At 42.8% G+C, this 21,804-nt stretch overlaps 1 protein-coding gene across 2 annotated transcripts in view; it reads right to left on the bottom strand.

The window, feature by feature from the left end:
• Window positions 1–21,804, bottom strand: part of ATP9B (ATPase phospholipid transporting 9B (putative)) — a 243,284-nt gene that overhangs the window by 194,090 nt on the left and 27,390 nt on the right. For both annotated transcript variants that reach the window (XM_054985070.1, XM_054985071.1), the window contains exon 3: window positions 3,841–3,991. In XM_054985070.1, the coding sequence (XP_054841045.1) occupies window positions 3,841–3,991 (151 nt within the window). The remainder of the gene's footprint in view (window positions 1–3,840; window positions 3,992–21,804) is intronic.

Raw genomic sequence — 21,804 nt, forward strand, 5'->3', positions numbered from 1 at the left:
CAGGTTTCTGATGGGCAGTTCATACACCATACAGCTCTGAATAATGATTTTTTTAAAAAAGATGACTGTATAGACAATAACTGTCCAAAGCATTTATCATGACAGTAATATATATATACCCTGTGTGTGGTATCTTTTAAAACACAACAAAACTAATTATAAGGGTCTATAGTGTATATAGTTAAAATGGTACAAAATAGTGAATACAAGACGGGAACCTGCAAAGAGTTGTGGGGAAGGGGGGGGGGGTCACCTCATTTTCTCCCATATCCTCTTCTCCATACTGTTTCACTTTTCTCCTGGTAACCTCCATATCTTCACTCCTTCCCCTGCTTCCTTCTCTTCTTTTCACTCACAAACCTTTCTTTTATTTACCTCCCTCATCTTCAGCTTTATTATTTACTTCATTTACACCCTACTCATCTCCCCAGTGGGGACCAAAAGCAGTTTATATCATTCTCCTCTCCTCCATTTTATCCACACAACCCCTCCCCCGAGGTAGCCTGGGCTGAGAGAGAATGATTGGTTCAAGGTCACCCAGCAATCTTCCATGGCAGGGTGAGGATTTGAACCTGAGTTTCTCAGATTCTAGTCTCATTCTAATCATTACAACACCACTCCTTTTATAGCCTTACCTCATTCCCTTCCTCTGGCAGTGTATCCCTGGGAAAAGTTTGGCCCAGCTGCAAAAGTCATGGAGTAGCAATTTGCTCAAGTGAGGTGCATGGTGGCCACTGCTGAACCCAGCCATGTTGTGCAATTTTTACAGAGGCTGCTATTGGGCCCAGACAAGATGTGTGGCATCTGCTCAACTGATAGCCACCACTGTACCTGGGTGAGTTGTGCAAATTGCATGGTAGTAAGTTACTCAGTGGATGAAGCTTGGCTTGGCCCAGTGAGTCCACCCCTCCAGGGCAGAAGGGAGGGGGAGAAAGGATGGGCTGGTAGGTCAAAACAGACAGAGAAAGGCTTTCCCTATACCTTTAACTGACAGAAAGCAAAGTCTGAAGACTGTGGTAACATTGCTGTGGTTGCTTAGCAACCCCCACAGTGGCCTCTGTGATCTCAGAAGGCATTCATTTACACGTGTTGTTTCTCTTATTGGAGGGAGGGTGTTAACCCCTCGTGCACATGTTTTTAGATTTCATATTTTTTGCAAACCTACCACTTTTCTCAGGTTCACAGAAAGATCTACTATGTCTGTTCATGGCTCATCTCTTTATTTAAATATCCACAGATTGATCATAGTGAGAATTAGATATATAGATGATAAAATCAGCATGGTAAAAGTTTTTCATTCTACATGATCCCTCCACCGTTCTTATTGTAATTGATTTATTGGAAATGGATTTTCATTTTTTATTATAAAATTAAAAAGTGTTACCCAAAAGTCTATTGGTGGGCAGAATGCAAACATAGCACAATCAAATAAAAGCTCCAGACAAACCAAAATATTATGGAAATTTCAATACAAGGATATTCCAATTGGTCCAGCAGTTATTTCTGATTTACGAGCATGTGCATGGATAGTAAGAACTGTGCTGGAGTAATACTGTGTTTATATTTACAATGGAACATGATTATTTTCTTCTAGAATGTTTAAATTCTTGTATAAATTAATCTCAGCAGGGTAACAATATTTCCTGCCTCACCACTAATTAATTTAAAATCCCAGTTAGCATCAATTAATAGCTCAGTAATTTGTATTCATACTAAAGCCAGAATAGGATTCCAACTGTGCAATTACAAAATGCTTTCAAACTACTCAATTTCCTAAGGAAAAGTTTCAGAAAAAATATTCCAAGGCTAATAATGCATTTGGTCTATGTTAAGTCAACAGGTGTTCACAAATCATGACTGATCATTGTAGGCATCATGCTCTTGCTTATACCTCTGAAATACACATTGTGCATTTAACCATAGTAATCAATTACTAAATGTACACTTAATGACTTTTAGGGGAAAGCTTTCTTAAGCGTAAATGGAGAAAGTGTTGGTTTCATGCAATGAAGATGAAAATATTTGTCTGCATGACATTAACATTCTCAAAGGCAAATCAACTATGTTATGAACTTGCTTTTCATAAGTTGTATAAAAGCGTGTTATGAGAAATATCTGTGCATGTGCCAGCTAGCTGAATAGTGTTGGGGGGCAGGATGGGGAGCAGAGAAAGCCAATATATAACAATTAGAAAATCTGCATTGAAACTAAAATTTGAAAGACGCAGCATTCTTGTCAACAAGAACAAGACAATTTATTACTGCAGTAAAAGGCACAGTATATAATGGCCTGTTTACTCCATACTCATTGAAACACCTCTCCCTCAAGAGTTACTTTTCAGTCAAATATTAAATTAGAAACTAACAAGGTTGGCTATCCAAAGAATGAATGCTAAAGTCATAGAATTGACTAAATTAGTCAAGGAATGAAAAATGCCAAACTGTGCCTTTTTGTGATTTGCACAAAACATATAACAAATTATTGTTGTCAGCATTGAAAAGAGTTCCGCATCTTGAAAACCGTAATAAGGCAAAACAAAATCTGAAGAGACAGAACATAATTTTAAACTGGATTTAGTTAATACAGGGTTTTGCTATATTGTTGTAAAACACATAATAGCCAACACCACAGAACTGTTTCCTATATAAAACAATTACCACATTTATGGGTTTTCTTATAATCTGTATCACTAACTATACTAGAGAATGAACTTTTCGACAATTTATTCTGCATTTAAAGTGAACACACTGTGAGGAACATTTCTACATAATGATTTTAAATGCAAAAAAGAAAAAAATAGGGCAGTTGTTTCGTGGTGGGCAAAAAAGATGATTAAACACAAATATTTGTTTCTCATAAGCGCCTGATTCAGTGCCACTCTGGTAATGTAGATTTTTAAAAACATACTTAAAAATTCAACTTTAATGAAAATTCCTCATTTAAGAAATGTAGGAGAGAAAGAAAATGTACCTGAATTTTCTGTAATTTAAGCTCCTTAATAAGCCATATTTTGTACACAAGAACAAGTATACAAATATGGCTGTATTCAGATGTCATGAACAAACTTTGGTTTGTTTGCATGAAAATAAACCATTCTCACCACAGAGTTTGTCCTTAATCTCTGGACACAGCCTACAAATTCATATAATCATGTACACATGTCAAAGCTTTGCTAGAATACAACATAGAACATGCAACATACAAAGATATCCTTAATTTTCACTTCATTTCCCGATTTCTCCATATAGCTTTAAATGGAAATCCATGCTTTTGTAACATGCCTCCAGCTAGGCCAAATTATTCAAAATCAAGTGTACATACCCTTAAAAGCTTTCTACATATCTTATTAAAAGATTATGCTTAACTTTGGTAAGATCACATCCTAAATTCTTCACAAGACTGATAGGATTTGTTGTTGAACATTTTTTGCATTTGTTTTGTTATTTTAAAAAAATGAAAAAAACATACTGTGGCTGAATTTAATCTCCCCATTCAGGTATACGTAAAATACATGCACATTACTACAATTTGTTATCCTTTCCTCTTGCTCAAAAGCAAGCAGTTTTAATCCCAGAAACTCAGTTCTGTAGCTCTTGCAGAAATGCTCAACACTGATCTCCCTTAGTTTATATTTAGCAGCCTCTGACTCAATGCTCCTAGATACAGAAAGATATCTAAATGGGAAATTGGTGAAGATGAGGGCCTGAAAGAGTAAGAAAGCACAGAAAGACTGAACAATTAAGTACTTCAGAAGACTTACTTCAAATAGTGTAATACACAGAGACAACTTACAAAAGACATAAAGTAAGCCCACATTTAAGGAATCATTAGTAGCCTTACCCCAGGTATAAATGTAAATATATTGTATTTTTGATTTTTTATAGCATTTCTTGGATACTTTTCTTCACATTTTTCAGGACATCCAAGCCATACTGTCCGTGCTTTGAGTTCTTTCTTTCTTCGGCAAACATTTATGAGCCAGTCACAGCAACTGCAAAACAAGAAAAGTTTTTTCTAGATTTTTTTCCAATTACTATTCTTGTGTAGCATTCATCTTGATAATGAGTTGCTGTAGCAGTGGTTAAGCGGTTTGGCTATGAATCAGCACTCTACTGGTTCAAATACCACTACTGCCATGAGCTCAGTAGGTGGCCCTGGGTAAGCTGTTCCTTTCAGCCCCAGCTCCCCAGCTGTATTGTGAGGATAATAATAACACTAACTTCTTCACCGCTCCGGGTGAAGAACTAAGAAGAATGGTATATAAGTACAGTTATTATTAAAAGAACCATAGCATTCTAAAGCTAGTAAGAAATTGACCTCAAGTGTGTGCTTTTGACAAGTTTCATCACGTGAATGCTCAAAGATAATATAACTTGTAGAAGCAGATGTACTTCCCTGTCTTGACTAAAAGACAAGCTTTGTTCTCACGAGGTAAAACTACCTCGGAAAAAACTATCATTGGTCGTGTTTGTGTTTGTGTAAAGTACCGTCAAAAAGCAGCTGATTTATGGCAACACCATAGACTTTTCAAGGCAAGAGATGTTCAGAGGTGTTTTGCCACTGACTGCCTCCACGTAGTAACCCAGGACTTCCTTTATGGTCTCCATCCCAATACTAACTAAAGCTGACCTGCTTAGCTTCTGGGATCTGACAAAACTGAATTAGCCTGGGTCATCCAGGTCAGAGCTAGGGCTGTGCACGGGCAGGAAGATTTGGTATTCCCACTTCAGGTTTACCTGAAGCGGGAAACCAATCCGGAATACCCCCAAATCTGAAGCGGCAAGCCGCTTCGGATTCAGGTTCCGGAAATCGCTTCAGTATGCTCCCTTCAGTATGCAGATTCGGAGCATACTGAAGTAAGGGGGGGAACTCCCCACCCCCACCCACCACCCTCCCTGGGGCAACTCCTCCACCCCCACCCCCCTGGGGAGACCTCTCCACCACCACCCAACCCTGGGGAGATCCCTCCAACCCCCACCCATTTACCTGGCGACAGGAGGGTTATCAGCTGGGCGGCGGGCTGCTGCCGTCACCACCACCGCAATGGCCTGGAGCACAAGGCTGCGCGGCCTGGAGCCAGCCGGCTCCTCTGGCGGCTCCAGCCTTCCCCACCTCCCTCACCACCCCGCAGGCTTGGGTGGTGGCAGTGCAGCAGCAGAGGAGCTGGCCCAGAGCCACCACAAGGTAGGTGGGGGAGGTGGGGGTTGATGTTTAAAGGGCCCCGCCACTGCTTGCAAGCAGCAGCGGGGCCCTTTAAACAAGCCCCAAAGCTTTCCGAAGCATTTCCGAATGCTTCAGAAAGCTTTGCTTTGGTATTCCGAAGCGGGGCCAGAATGCACAGCCCTAGTCAGAGCTCCACTAATCGCACAGCCCTAGTCAGAGCTCCACTAATCAGATATGTGGCTTTAGCCACATCTCTTCTTTGTCTCTCAAGTAATGTGAAGCCCTGGAAAAAACTGTAGAAAAATCAAGGGGGGGGGGAGATCTGTTTTCCTGCCCAACCCCGACAACCTCTCCTAGCTTGAAGAAATTTTAGTGTGCATAGAGAAATATTTTCTTTGAAACGAGTGAAATATTAAAAGATGATGTTTATTCATTCAAAATGCATAGCATAACATTTCAGGACTCTCACTTCCAAAAATTTCCAATCAATTTGGGGAAAGAATTCAAATAACTCCTATGAAACATTGTTTTTCTTTTGGAATGAGTGAAATATTTTTTAAGTCAAAGATTTATTTGATCAGAATGTGTAGCATAAAGAAAGATGGAGGACTTCATTTTCAATGAAAAAATAGGGAACATTTAAAAACTATCATAACATTCTTCTTTTGGAATGAATGAAATGTGCTAAGACAGCACAGGGTGCAGCAGTTTGCAGCTCTCTCACTTTAGCCTTGGACATATTTACAATTTTGCTTGTAGAAATCTTAGACAGTTATACCTTTAAATTCCATAAATATGGAAATATGGAACAGTCATAGAATGTTATGTTATCTAAATTATAAATGATGCATTTTATATTGTTTAAGAGGGGAAATGGATTTTGATTTGATAGGAAATTAAGAATTTCATATCTTTCAATTCCCTGCCCCCAAATTTCTACATTTTCCCTACATTTCTACATTTTACCCCACCATGGCTTACCCCCACTCCTCATGGCCCCATGACTTCTTTAGAAGGACCCCAATCTTCAGAAGTAGCTTTTTGGCAAGGCAAGTTACTTATATGTACAAAGTACTATGGCTCATGATGAGTTTTAGAGTAGAGTTTATTAAAAAATGTAGTTAATAGAAAATGATATTGAAACTGCACAGCATTTCCGAGTAGAGAAGGAGGAGAGACAAGAGGAGAGAAGCAGGGAGACAACTGGGTTGCCTTGAACTAAATTGTTTCTATTTACAAAATAATTTCTGTTGGTCTGCGACAGATGGAACAAGGTTCGAGCCTAGTAGCACCTTAAAGACCAGTAAATGATTTCCAGGGTATAAGTTTTCAAGAGTCGAGTTCCCTTTGTCAGAAAAAAAATCTGTTTATAAGAGTTATATATCAGTTTATATGCACATACATTCATCATTCAACTCACTAGAAATATATATTTCTACAACAAGAATACACAAAACCTTCCTAATGGTAGTGAAAATATGGTTTAAAATAATCTATATATTGCAACCATACTTTCTATGTATCCCAAGAGTCACAATCTCTGTTATATAGATGAAACTCTTTATATTTCCAGTTAAACAGTATGAGATTCTAATGTGCAAATTATTTACTAAACTTTGTTGAAGATTTTGCCCAAGTACTAAATATAAGCAAATACAGATATTAAATTAACTTTAAAAAATATCTGAAACAACACTCATAAACTGAAAAGTAACAACTATCTACCATTCAGCTAAAGCCTTCATCAGTTTAGCAAATACCTAAGTTGGAATCCAGTTTGGTACTACTAAACAGCTGTGATGCCTCTGACAAAGAAGGGCTGATTGGCATCTAACAATAAGCACATTAAGCCCTTGGATGCAATGAGGTCTCCACTGACGGAAATAATTTATGGATTTTGACAATGCAATTTTGAAGTATTTATTACATGCAAATAAGGATTTAATACTTTAGATATCAGTAAGTCCATGTCCATCTAATGCAGAAATCCCTATCAGTTTGTACGGAGATGTAATTGGGTCCCTCTTGTCACCATGAGCACTGCATTAATGAAGGTTTCTGTTTAAGTCAACACATACAAAGTTAAGTTCAGATAAAGGTTCTGAAGGACAAAAATAGGGTTCTAAATGAACATATGAACAAAATGTTTATTGTTGATTATATCTGTTGCATTAAAATCAACAAAGAAAGCACTTTAAGACTATAGAATAAAATTTCTTGTAATCACAAATAGCATATAAAATGAGGCACAAAGGCCATTCAGGGCACAATTATCACCCGATATTTAATATTGTTAAACATTTTAGGAAGAATGAACACTTCTGATCACACATTATCGCACAATAAGTTTCCTTTGCTCTCACTCAAAAAGCTTTGACTAATATACCATTTCAATGTCTGCAGCCAATGGAAAATGCATTTTTAAATGGCTATTAATAAAAAATATGGAAGGATCTTCTTGCTACAACAGAGTACAATGTCTATTGCTTGTTGCCATTTAGTTATATCTGCTTTGGTGTGTATAGATATATGCAATCCTACAAAGAGTTACTTCAGTATAAGTCCATTGAAATCAATGGGTTTAGATAGGAGTAACTGTTTAGGATTGCAGCGATAGTGTAATTTAAAGTTAATAAATGACCCAGCGGAGCTGCTGCAGCAAATGATGCTGAGAAGACTTGAAGAACCATGTTAAAGTTTAGCTATTTTAATGAAATTCTTTGGCATAATGACATGATTTTGAATAGAGAGAGAGCACCATATTCGGTGTCAGTGTTTTTTTTAAAAAAATGCAGCAATTGCTAGATAGCTGGTATATGATATTCCTATTTTGCTTATGAAATATCTTCTGCCAAGTCAAAAGCTAAGCTTCACACACAAAATCAGGTTTCATTTTTAACACTGTTCAGTGATTTTGCCTGATTTTAAATCTTCTTAACCACAAGGAAAGTACTCAAGACATAATTTTATCCAACGCAAAAAGATAATATAAAAGCTGCATATTGTCTCCCAAGATAAATTATTCCTTAGTAAATTCTAAGTAGCAGAAACTATTTCTACCCTCAAAAACCCTTTAATTATTGAACTCAACAGGTAGCTTTGGTAATCAGGCCAAAAGCAACACAGTAGTCCATGTCAGTCTTAAAAGATCAGCATTTTCCCATGCTTCAGCACAACAAATGTGTTACAGATTAATTGAAAGTGTACAGGCCATTTTAGAGTCCAAATTAATCCGAGTATTTGATATCCCCTTCATTTCATATGGAAATGCCATTCAACAGCACCATTTTAACAGGGACAAAGTGGTTTTTGATAAGAACTGGAATGTAAATCTCATGAGAAAGAAATCAATCCAGCCAAAGAATTCCAGAGTATTGATCTATGCGCATTATAATTTCGCAAGTTAAAAGGGAACACCTAAAATAAAGAGGGAGAATAATTACAGTCAAAAACTAGCTGTTACTATCATAGGTTTTAATAATTATGAATATAGTGGGGCAAATGCTTTCGTTATAACCTAAGATGCTGACTGCATTACAGAGCATGGAAATTAACACACAAGGTTATATTGGCAACATTTCCTGTTGAAAAGTAGTATACTATTTTATTATAATCAAGATACACAGAAATAGCAATTGTAATTAAAATGCCCATGGCATGGAAACTTTTGTTGTTTTCCATACTGTCAGAATAATATGTGGACTGAATTTCTAGGTTGTGCTAAAAGTAAGCCCATATTAAATGTATTTGAGCCAAATACTTTAGATATTTTCATTTAAGATCAATTGATAGTTTTAAAAGTGTAAGCAAAATTCTAGACAAATCAGTTGTTTGACAAAGTATAGTTTTGATAAGCCCTTACCTACAATAGGTTGGATCTTACAAACTCTAAGCGCCAAGCTAAAAGTGACGCCTTACACAGGTTGGACACTTGTCAGTTTACCTCAAGTTTTGATGGGAAATTTAGGCATCCTGGTTTTACAGCTTGGCTCTCCATTACAGCTGCAAGACCAGGATACTTACATTTCCCATCAAAACTTGAGGAAAGCTGATAAGTGTCCAACCTGTGTCATGCGTCACTTGTAGCTTGGCTCTAAGTGGAAGGACGTGTGTAAATGGTTCTTACCTACCTTGTCCTTCCTCTGAGACCTGTACACCTGAGGAGCCCCACTGAGGGCCAGGGAACCTTCCTGAACAAACACCATGTAGCATGACTACAACATGGAAGGGAAACAGGACAAAAATGCCTCACTCACACACTAATAGAGCAACCTTCAGAAGTAAGCTTGCTTTTAAAAAATTTTTTACTTCATTTATACTTCATATTTCTCTCCAATGGAGACCCCAAACAGACTTATATCATCCTCCTCTCCTCCATTTTATCTGCACAATAACCTTGTGAGGCAGGATAGGCTAAGAGTTTGTAACTGGTCCAAGGTCACCCAGCGAGTTTCCATGGCAGAGCAAGGAACTGAACCTGTGTCACCCGGATCCTAGTCTGTCAGTCTAGTTCCTACATCACTAGTGTACATGACTGGAAGGTGAGATTTATCTTGATTCCCCCTTCTTACTGAGCCTCCCCATGTCACATAACATGACATACCAGAGAGTCTAAACTGAAGTTCTCAGGGTGTTCAAGGGGGCTAAAGGGCCAGCAAAAATCCCTTTTCATGACCACCTTCTACTCATGGTTGGTAGGATCCAACCCAGTGATAACACACAATCCACAGGCTTTGCTCTAAATGCATGATTACACAGTTCTATATTTTAGTACAAGAAAAAATCAAAATATCATGCTTGTATTGATACATATGAATACAAACCCCTTAGTTTTAACAGAATTAGCTATTGGGGCTGGACAGGTGAAGGAAAATCAGGACCTACCCTAAACAGGGCAGAACAGGATGTTGTGAACTACACTAATATTTGTAAGTGAGTGATGTGAGATCAGAATCAATCTAGTATCTTCACTGTATTGTACTCAGGGCTTTTTTTCAGCAGGAACGCTGAAAGCAGCAGCGTGGAGGGCAATCTAAACTCCCCTCTGTCTGAAGATCAGGGTGTGGGGCCACCGGCCATGTGTCCATTTTCACCGAGGGTGATTTAAACTTTAAAAAACTCCCCCCTTGTTCCAGCTGACCCAAAGTGGCATAATTGTACGGTCCTGAGTTCCACCACCTCTTTTCCCAGAAAAAAGCCCTGATTGTACTCATTTTGAATATGGGTTTTAGATCATTGTTGATGATTTTAATATTTCCTTGTTGTTAGCCTCCCTGAGCCGTTCGCAGGGTGGGCGGGTATAAATATGATATATAAATAAATCACATGACTGGAAGAGGATTTGAGACCTCAATGATGAAGTGGGCTCGATGATACAAGCCCACATAGCGAATTGGAAGACTGACTAGTGGTGTGAGAGGACAGGCTGGGAGAACAGAAAGAAGGAAACACTTTTGTGAGTAGGGGGTTTTCTGAACCTGCCTCTGCTAAAAAGAATCTTCTCCACCACTGAGTGTCCTGCTGCTCATCTCAGTGTGTGCACAAGAACAGGCAGGAGAAATGGTGCTCTTGCTCTCAAAGGATGCTCACTTGTAGCAGACCCTTCCAAAAAGGATATAAAAGAGGGCCACACCAAAGTCAAGATCAAAAAAAAAAAAGGGGTAATGGTGTAGTGCAAAGAAAAATCATTTCATTCAGTTGTACTGCCCCTATGTGTTTCTCATACACTTCTTCCAAAGTGGAGCAAAAATGGCAGCTCTATAGAAGTTCACACAACCTATCAGGTAGGGATCTACAACTCATGTGAGGGTCCCAACTCATGGACTGAAAACTACTTACACAAAAAGATTAAAATAGGAAGGGAGAAAATTCAATAGAACAAATTAGCCTTTTCTAACTTCCTTCTTAGAAACAGTGTAGGGGAAAACTGTGTTTCCTTGTCAAAATAGGCAAGCACAGGATAATCCATCTGGTACTAAACTATTTTCATAATCTTCGAGGATTATGCTAATTTAGAGCAGTGATATTCTCTTTCCAAACTAGAACGAATAACTTTTCTATGGATGACAATATCCTGGGAATACATGGAACTAATTTGTGAAATATCTAAATCAACATGGAACTAGCAAAGCGTGGATGGCAAAGGCTGCACTCCATAACGAAAACAGGGCAACTGGCTTTCATGCCAGCCCTGCAGGGGGCACCTAACTGGCTACCTCTAGATGGCCCTGCAGGTTCTGCTGCACTGAATAGCCTCACCGCTACATCCATTCTCCAGAATTTGCAGCTGTCACAAGCAGCTACGCACATGCTTCCACTTCAATTCATCCACTATGCTTCAACTTGCTAGACAGCTGCAATACTGATCTTCAAATCTTTTGCGATCATAACAGCACTGAAAGCAGGTAAAACAAAGTTAAATATAGCACTGTATTTAATAATAGTAACAGTGTGCTTATATACAACTCTTTCAGGCAGATTAGTGCACCACTAAGAGTGGTGAACCAAGACAATGTTATTATTATTCTTACAATACAGCTGGGGAACTGGGCCTGCGAGGAGTGGCTTACCCAAGGCCACCTACTGAGCTCATGGCAGTAGTGGGATTGAAACCAGTACAGTGCTGATTCACAGCCCAACTGCTTAACCACTATGCTACAGAAGCTCTCAAGAATTCTGCTTGGTATGGCAACCTACTGGTCTCTTCCCAGCTCTGATGCTGCCTATAAGAAAGCTTCTTTATGTACATGCTAATTTGCTTCAGAATGTTTCAGTAGAAGGATCAGCATGCAGTTTATTACAGTGCATTCACTAAATGTGCATGTATTCCTGTTTATTTTACCTAAATTGCTTTGAACCCTATCTCCTGTGACTGACTGCAGGCTGAGTGGTGGCTCAGTTTCCACTTTCAAGAAACCTCCAGGAAGTTTGGCTGGGGTCTTCAAGTAGAAGTGCATTGCACTATCCATGTCCTCAGTATGGTTCATGGAACACAGCTTTAGTTCCTAGCTCCTGATTTCACTGGGCTTTGCACTTGTTCAGCTGGAGTTTTCTCTTCATTGACATTCAGCACAGCAGATTAGACAACAGATACACAACACTAAATAGTTCCATCCTAAGTGCTGTCAAAAATGTTAATGATTTAGAAGGATGCAATTCCACTTAGGATGGTGCTATAAATATATCAATGGCCCAATTCAAAACTTCAGAATTGCTTTTTTATTCAAAGAGGTATAAATTAACAGATTATATACACATGCTTGAAAAATAAAAGGAAAAAAACAATCTGATTTCAATTCTGTGTTGAGCAATCAGAGGTATATACATGTTGCCAACCTAAAAAAGAGCTGTTTCCAGTGGGTTATCCAAAATAACCTGCATGCTAAAGATTCTGCATTCTTAGCTTCAGTATTGAACATTACTATTTATTGCAATTTTATTTCAAAAAGTGCATTTAATATAAGCCTAAAATGAAAGATCTCTTAACAATGCAAGGTTCATTTACTCAATAGACTCTACTAAAGTCAAGCATGAGAGTTCAAACACAAGAGGTTTATAAATGACAGAAGAGTACCAGGAGATAATTCTAACTTGTATTCACTCTAGAGTCATCAGTTACATGTACTTTTTAACCTTTAAAGTTGAAATGTTAACTTATCATCAGTTAATGAATTTACGTTTCCCTTTTCACCAACATCAATCAACTCCAGATATTACCCAGCGTTAGTGAATTAGTGTTAAGACTCTCGGGAACATCAGTGAAAGGGTACTGCCATCTTTCTTTCTAGGTGAGATTCATAAAAAAAACGTTAGGAATAAGGCTTGCAATTGGGATTTTTACCCATTCTAATCCTGAAATGAAGAAAAATGTATAGGGTAATATAAATTATGAAAGAGTCTTTGTGCCACTAAACTAGAGAGTAGCAATTACTAACTATAAGGCGGATGGATAAAAGGCAACTAATGGTAATAACCCCCCCCAAAAATAATCATTAATGAATAAAAGTGGAAAACCAATTTTTCCTCCTATCGCAACCAGCACCAAATCTAAACCTGGATTTTAATTTAATTTTAATTTATTAGATTTATATTCCGCCCTCCCCACACCAGCAAACTCAGGGCGGATTACAATTTACATACATTTAAAATGCATCTAACGATTTACACAGTTTAAAATTATAAATATATAAACATCCTAACATTTAAAATACATATATATACATATACATATACTCAGCGGCATACTAAAATGCACTATATGCATACACAAGGCACCTCCCTTTCACCTTCACCAAAGCATTTACAGTGGAGCTCAACAGATGGAGGATGTCGCTAGTGGGGAGGGCACAGACCATGCTCGACTGGACGGGGGGGGGGCTCCGCTTGGTGGAACACCTGTCTTACAGGCCTGGTGAAAAGATAATAAATCCTGCCAGGCCCTGGTCTCATTAGACATAGCATTGTACCAGGCTGGGGCCAGGACCGAGAAGGCCCTGGCCCTGGTCGACACCAGGCAGGCCTCCCTTGGGGCCAGGGACCTTCAGCAGATGTTTGCCATTAGAGCCAAGAGTCCTCTGAGGCTCATATGGGGAGAGGCGGTCCCGCAGATACGCTGGTCCCTGTCTGCAAAGGGCTTTATAGGTTAATACCAGAACCGTGAACCTGATTCGGTACTCTACTGGTAACCAGTGCAGCTGACGCAATACTGGAATTACATGCTCACACCTTGACGTTCCGGTGATGACCTGTGCTGCTGTATTCTGTACCAGCTATATCTGCTGGATGAGGTTCAGGGGAAGCCCAGTGTAGAGTGCATTACAGTAGTCAAGCCTAGAGGTGACCATTGCTTGGATCACTGTAGTGAAGTTGCGGGACGAAAGATAAGGAGCAAGCTGCCTGGTCTGTCGAAGACAGAAAAAAGACCTGGCAACTGCAGTGACCTGGGCCTCCATAGTCAAGGAGGCATCCAGAATCACCCCCAGGCTCCTAACTCTTGGGACCAGTGTAACTGCTGCCCCATCGAGTACAGGAAGCTGAGGACCAGAATCCACGTTTCTGCAACTCAAATACAGAATCTCCATCTTCGCAGGGTTTAGTTTCAGCCAACTTTTCCTCAACCATCCAGCCAAAGCTTCAAAAGCATGCTCCAGGATATCTGGGGCCGATCCAGGCCGACTCCAGTCTCACAACTAGGAATCTATCACCATCTCCATAAAAACATTTGAATATTTTAATGAACCCTGTATCAAAAATTACACACTTTAAAAAAAAAAACTATTTTCAAAGAAACTAAAGGCGTCACTTATAAACTATAACTCTCTTAATAAATGACATTTCATTCTGCAGTTCTTTCAAGCCTATAACAGATAAAACAGGGTTAACGTACCTGTAACTTATGTTCATCGAGTTCTTCTGTGCTGACACACATGGGACTGTGCTGGCGCAGGCCAGCCGCCAGAATATTTTTCATCGCTTTCCTCAGCTCCGAAGGGGCCGTTGGGCACGCGCCTCAGCGACTGCTTCCCGCCCAAACGGTCACGTGTCCCAACAGCGACCAAAGGCCCCTTCCCTCAGTTCAGCCTTGCCGCTGCTATCCCATACAGAAATTTAATTCTCCTTTGCAATAATTACCAATTGAAGAATATATATATTCTTATATATATATATATTTTAGGTAATAGGAATTCACAGCGGGGCAGGAGGGAGGGATGTGTGTCAGCACAGAAGAACTCGATGAACATAAGTTACAGGTATGCTAACCCTGTTTTCATCTTCGTTCTTCTGTGCCTCCACACATGGGAGAGTACCAAGCTTCACACAATAAGGAAGGTGAGGTGAAATCCAACTCAATTTTATTATGTACCAAAAACATTAGCACAAGATAAATAACTTGTTCAAAAACATTAAATTTGTTCAATAAACTATATACGTATATACATATACAGAGTTTCAGTCTCCAGCATTGGAGCAGAGCATTCAAGTGTATTGTTATGAAAACAAGGAGTGAAGGACAGCCTTGGCCACAGCAACATCTTGCTCTGCATTAACATCCATAGCATAATGTTTTACAAACATGTCAGCAGATGACCACGTCGCCACTTTGCAGATGTTAACAAGCGGCACACCCCTGATAAGCGCTGACAAAGCTGCCTGAGAGCGTGTGGAGTGAGCACTGACCCCCAGTGGACAATCCACCCTGGCCAGACCATAGGCCTTAGTAATGGCCGACACTATCCATCAGGACAGTGTTTGGGACGATGCCTTGTGACCCTTGTCCTTACTTCCAAAGCAGACAAAAAGATGGGGACTGCTACGGAAGTCCTTTGTCCTGTCCAAATAAAAGGCTAAGGACCTCCTCAAATCTAAAGTGTGAAGGGCCTTTTCTCCCATTGTAGATGCATTCAGAAAGAACACAGGTAACGTGATCTCCTGCGACAGGTGGAAGGTGGACACCACTTTGGGCAGAAACTTGAGGCATGGTCGCAGGACCACCCTATTCTTATGGAAAAGAAGAAATGGGGGGTCAGCTCTAAGTGCTGCCAATTCGCTAACTCTCCTAGCAGATGTTACAGCCACCAGAAATGCTACCTTATAGAACATTAAGTCCAAAGGGCATGTAGCTAACGGTTCGAAGGAAGGCAGCATCAACCTAGACAGTACTAGGGAGAGAGACCATTGAGGCACTGGTGGTGACACAGGAGGATAGAGATTAAACATCCTCTTTAGAAACTGACGAGACTTATGGTGTGAGAACACCGTACAACCGTCAACCTGGTCGTGAAATATGGAAATAGCCGCCAGGTGTACCTTTAGGGAGGTAACCCTAAGCCCTTGGTCTTTCAAATGACATAAATAGTCAAAGACGAACCCCAAGGGGCTACTAATAGGCATCACACTTCTTGAAGCCGTCCAAGCCTCAAATCTAAGCCACTTAGCTTGTAAGCCTGTCTAGTGGAGAGTTTCCTTGCGTTTAGCATGACTTTCTCCACTTGCTCAGAATAAGTTACAGGTGGGGTAGAATCCGCCAGACAGGTGCAACTTCTTGGGCTCGTGGTGGAACAAGCTCCCGTTCAGCAGAAGATTCTGCTGGGGAGGTAGACTCACATACGTCCGATTGGACATCTGCAACAGTTTGGGGAACCACACTTGTCTCGGCCAGAAGGGTGCTACCAGAATAATCTGCATTGTCGTTCTCTATTTTGCACAACACCCTTGGTATTAGCGGGAATGGTGGAAACATATAGTGCAACCTGTGGGTCCACGTAAATTGGAAGGCATCCCCAATAGAGAGGGGGTCGCTCCCCGCCCTTGAACAAAATATTCGGGCCTTGGTGTTTGCTGATGTTGCAAACACATCTATGCTCGGTTGGCCCCACATTTGGAAGATCGGCCCAATGTACTTTGCGTTTAGACCCCACTCGTGGTCCAACATGTGCACCCTGCTCAGGGCATCTGCCCGAACATTGTCTGATCCCACTACGTGTATAGCCTGAAGCATCACACCATTCTGGATCGCCCATTGCCAAATGAGCGTGGCCTCCCTGCAGAGAATCATAGATGCTGTGCCCCCTTGCTGGTTTAGGTAATACATGGCAGTCGTGTTGTCCGTCTGCACCAACACCTGATGGTTTTGTAGAAGTGCTGCAAGGGACACAAGTGCAAAACAAATAGCTCTTAGTTCAAGAACGTTAATATGCAGGTTTCTTTCCCTTTCTGACCATACATCATGTACGCACACAGCACCACAATAGGCACCCCATCCCTGCAGGGACGCATCAGTGGTCACTGTAACCTCAGGATGCAGATAGCCAAACAGGGTCCCCTTAAACAAGTTGTCATCTGACAGCCACCAGTCAAGGGAGGATAGAATGACCCTAGGTATGGATAACTTGAGAGACGGAGGGTGGCGTATAGCATCGTACCTCCGCACAAACCAATTTTGAAGCGGGCGCATACGCAGTCTCGCAAAGGGTACTACTGAGGTAGCAGCTGCCATATGACCCAGTAAGCATTGTATCATGCGCACAGATTGGAAACGACTTCTCTTGAACATGGAAACCAATCCCATCAGAGACCTAGCTCTTTCCTGTGGAAGTAGTGCTTTACCCTCAACTGAATCTAATACTGCACCAATGTAAGAGACCTTACGGCTGGGTACCAGTTTTGACTTATCCAAATTTACCAGCAGACCCAAACGTTTGCATGTGCTCAGTACTAACTCCACAGTGTGCAAAAGCCCAGCCTCAGAGTCTGCCACGATGAGCCAATCATCGAGGTAAGGAAAAATGGCACAGCCTCTCTCCCGAAGGAAAGACACCACAGGAGCCACACACTTGGTAAATACTTGTGGCGCTGTGGATAGGCCGAAGGGAAGCACTCTATAACGGAACACCCTTCGCTTGTAAACGAAGCCCAGAAACTTTCTGTGCTCCTCTAGTATTCCAACATGGAAATAGGCGTCCTTCAAGTCAAGGACAGCAAACCAATTCCCTTTCTTTAGCAAGGAAATTACAGCGGACAGCGTGACCATCTTAAACTTTGTCACTTTTAGAAAAGCAGTAAGACCCCTTAAATCTAGAATGGGACGTAAACCCCCATCCTTTTTGGGGACCAGAAAGAAACAAGAAAAGAAACGAGAAAAGAAGCCTTTGTCAGACTCCTCGTATGCCACCTCCTCCACAGCACCCTTGGCCAGGAGAGATATGATCTCATTCTCTAACTCAGCCATGGTATTATTCACAGCCCTTAACGGTGAGATACACCTAGGCAGTTCAGTGAATTCCAGCCCGTATCTTTTATTCACAATCGTTAAGACCCATGAGTCAGATGTTATTGACTCCCATTCAAATAGGAAAGGCTTCAGCCTGTCCGAGAAAGTCAGGGCTGTGACTGGTTCATCCCGTCAGAATTGCCTCCCTGCTCCTTGCGGATCTTTTTGCTGAACAGGAGGCTGAGATGGACGGGGCTTGAAAGGCCTACGCCTCTTGGGTTGCTGCGCAGGAGTGTAATGGCGCTGAGTAGCAGGATAATGTTGGAAGTAAGGAGGTTGCTGGTATCTTCCATGGTACTGATACGGGTTGTATCTCGTAGGGTACCGTGGCTTAAAAGCAGACCTGTCAAGATGGAGTATTGGCGTCTGCCCAGGGCGTCCATCTTCTTCCCCTCCTTGTCTGGCGGGACAGAAGAGGAACCTGACCGTCGGTGCTGGATTTCCACAGCAATCAGGGATGAAGGTGGAGGATGTTTGACAAGCGATTGCCATGTGCCTTGTTTGATTTTGTACATCTGCTCAATCCGTTTTGATGTAGCCGGCAGATCCGAAGGCACCTTCCACACCTTCTCCACTATCTCTTCCACGCCCTCCAACATAGGGAAACCCACCGTAGCTGGGTTGTCACCATAGATGCGACACAGGAGCTTGTCCTTCGTCTTAGGCATGGCTGAAGAGATATCAATTTCCAACGCCTTTGCCATACGGGCCATCTGGTCGGCGTAGATACGCAGATCCTCATAAGGGGAACTCGTACTGGGAGCCACATTGTCATCTGGAGACGGTTCCGACAAGGAATCAGAGCGATACTCGTAGTCAACAGCAGCCTCCTCTTCATCAGAAGCAGGAACCGACACCTCATCAGCTGGAAACGGTGGAGGTAGCCACTCACGCTGCCTGGATGTTGATGGCCTCAGATCTGAGGAGTCATACCCAGCAGGAGCCCCCTTCCATTGGCAATGGCAAGCAGGTGAAATATAGGAGGCCTGCCGGTGTTGTGATGCCAAGGAACGCTCGGAACCGACACTTTCCACATCGGAGAAAGGGAGTCGACTCCAAGTGGAGGAAGCTGGAGACGCGGATGAGCACTCTCTGGGTGTGCGTCGGATCCAACGAGGGGCAGTCGGGCTCGGTTCCGGTGATGGGGAACGATGCTCACTCAAGACCACAACATATGCACCCGGATCCGGCACTTCCTCCGGAGCAGAACGGTCTGGTGAGTTCAGATGAGGGGAAGACGTGCGTGGAGATACTAGCACCACCTCATCAGCCGACTTGCGCCGTGGAGACCGAGACTGTCGATGTTTGGACTTCTTCGGCTTCTTCGACAGCGGCTCCGAGCTGGCTCTCGGATCCGATGCCCTCTTAGCAGAAGACCTCTTGCTAGCGGTGTGTGGTCTCGGAATCGCAGTAGCCTTCGGATCCGGCGTCGGAGTCGACAGGCAGGTAGGATCCGACCCCATCGGATCCGATCCCGAAACCAACTTCTTTGGATCCGACTTCGACGACGCCTTTTCTCTCGGCGATTTTGGAGACATCGCCACCTGTGAACTCGCTCTTGAGACTGCTACACTCGCCAGTTGAGATGTCGACACCGACTTAGCAGACGCCACAGAGCCCGCTCGTGAATGCCTTTCAGCCGAGGAGCTAAGGACAGCCTTTGGGGAGGATAATGGAGTTTTCCCCACCACCGAAGGGGGTCTGGGAGTCTCCTCTCCATCCCACACTTTCTGCCAGAGCGATGCCTTCAAGCGCATAGACCTCTCCTGTCTGGCCTTATGCGTAAACTTCTGGAAGATCTTACACGCTGGGACAATATGACCCTCCCCAAGGCAAAAAAGGCACAGATCATGCCCATCTGTTTGGGCCATCTTCATCTGGCACTGAGCACAGTGCTTGAATAAGGCCTTAGAGGCCATGTTTAAGGGGTTCAGCAATACGCGTCGTCGAATAACAGTCTGAGTCAATACACACCGAGTCCAAAATCCGTCCAAATCAGTCAGAAGAAGAGTAAGTCAAGTCCGAAATCCAAGTCAATACCGAAATAATCAATCACGAAGTAAGCAATCACTATAAAGTACGGAGCTGCGAAGCAGACGTTCCCTTCTAGCGGCAGCAAGAAGATAACTGAGGGAAGGGGCCATTGGTTGCTGTTGGGACACGTGACCGTTTGGGCGGGAAACAGTCGCTGAGGCGCGCGCCCAACGGCCCCTTCGGAGCTGAGGAAAGCAATGAAAAATCTTCCAGCGGCTGGCCTGCGCCTGCGCAGTCCCCATGTGTGGAGGCACAGAAGAACGAAGATGAATAACCAGTATCCAACCACATTAATAAAATGTGAGTGATCTTAAGGCAACAGCATTTTCCACCGATTCCCCATTAGCACCACTGCAGAATCCACTATGTTCTTCCTGAGAGTCTAAGACCTACAGAAACAAAATATCAGAAGGCTCAGGAAGCTGCAGTGGAAGACAGGATTTGGCAGAAATCACTGCCCTCTCTTAAGAAAAGGGCACTCAAGAACTGTCTAGTTGGATATAGGCCAATAAGCCTTAACCTGCAATACCTGCTTCCCAGGGTCGGTACACTTATCATGGAGAAAAACTGTGAGATGACTGCAAAAGATCACGGATGTTAACCAAGCTCTGGCAACACAGCCTACCTTATTATTGGGAAATATGAAAGAGCTATCCCCAGTTAAACAACATAAAGTCTCATAGCACTTTACAGACTAATAAATTTAATGAGTCATGAACATTTTAGCCTAAATTCAATGTCATTACACAGATTTGGACCAGAACAGATCATGGTGAAGAGTCAGCATGTTGTGCCGGTTCAACTCCCTTCAACACTAGGGGGTTGCAGTGGGGAAAAGATTCGGTTTTGCTGCTTCAGATTTACCCGAAGCGGGAAAACAATCCGGAATATCCCTAAACTCAAAGCAGCAAGCCGCTTCGGGTTCGGGTTTTGGAAATTGCTTCGGAATGCTTCAAAATGAATTGGAGCATACCAAAGAGAGATTCTCACCTCCGTTCTGAGCCCCCTTCCCCCAACCCCACTTACCTTCTGCTGCTACTGCTGCGGCCTGCAGGGCGGCGGTGAAGGCTGCAGCCGGTGCCTGTGCTACCAGTGCTGCCGCAGCCTCTGCAGCAGTAAACACCAGAGGCAGCACTGCCGCCACCCTAGCCCCACCGCCGCCCCAGCTTCTGCGGCAGCCAGCAAGGCAACAGCAAACACCACCACTGCTGCCCACGCTACCGCAGAGGCCTCTGCAGCGGCCGGCAGAGCAGCTGTGAATGCCACTGCCAGCACCACTGCCACCGCTTCGGCATCTATGGCGGCTGGCAGGGCAGCTGCGAATGCTGCTGCCGGCGCCGCAGAGGTCAAAGCGGCGGCCAGAAGGGCAACCATGAACGCCGCTGCCACCACAGAGGCCAAAGCAACGGCTGGCAGCACAGGGCAGCAGCGAATGCTGCTGTTGCCCTGAGCCACCGCCGAGGCTGAAGTGGTGGTGGAAGTGGCAGCCGGCAGGGCAGCGGCAAATGCCGCCGCCCGCGCCTCCACAAGAACTGCCCAAGGTAAGTGGGGTGGTGGTGGGAGGGCGGGAGGCCAGGCACCCTTAAAGGCCCTGAAGCTTCCCGAAGCAATCCGAATTGCTTCAGGAAGTTTTGATTCGGTATTTCCGAATCAGAGCCAACATACTGGCCCTGATTCGGAAATACTGGATCTTTACAAATCGGGCCTGGTTCAGGGTTTTTTTCTGAACCAGGAACCCGAAGTGCACACCCCTATTCAACACCATGAAAATATTCATAGTGCAATGTAAACTTTGCATGACTTGCATACCATAGGTTTCAACCCTATCATTAACCAAT

This window comes from Eublepharis macularius, chromosome 7 (assembly GCF_028583425.1).
Source record: "Eublepharis macularius isolate TG4126 chromosome 7, MPM_Emac_v1.0, whole genome shotgun sequence".
Classification (NCBI taxonomy): Eukaryota; Metazoa; Chordata; class Lepidosauria; order Squamata; family Eublepharidae; genus Eublepharis; species Eublepharis macularius.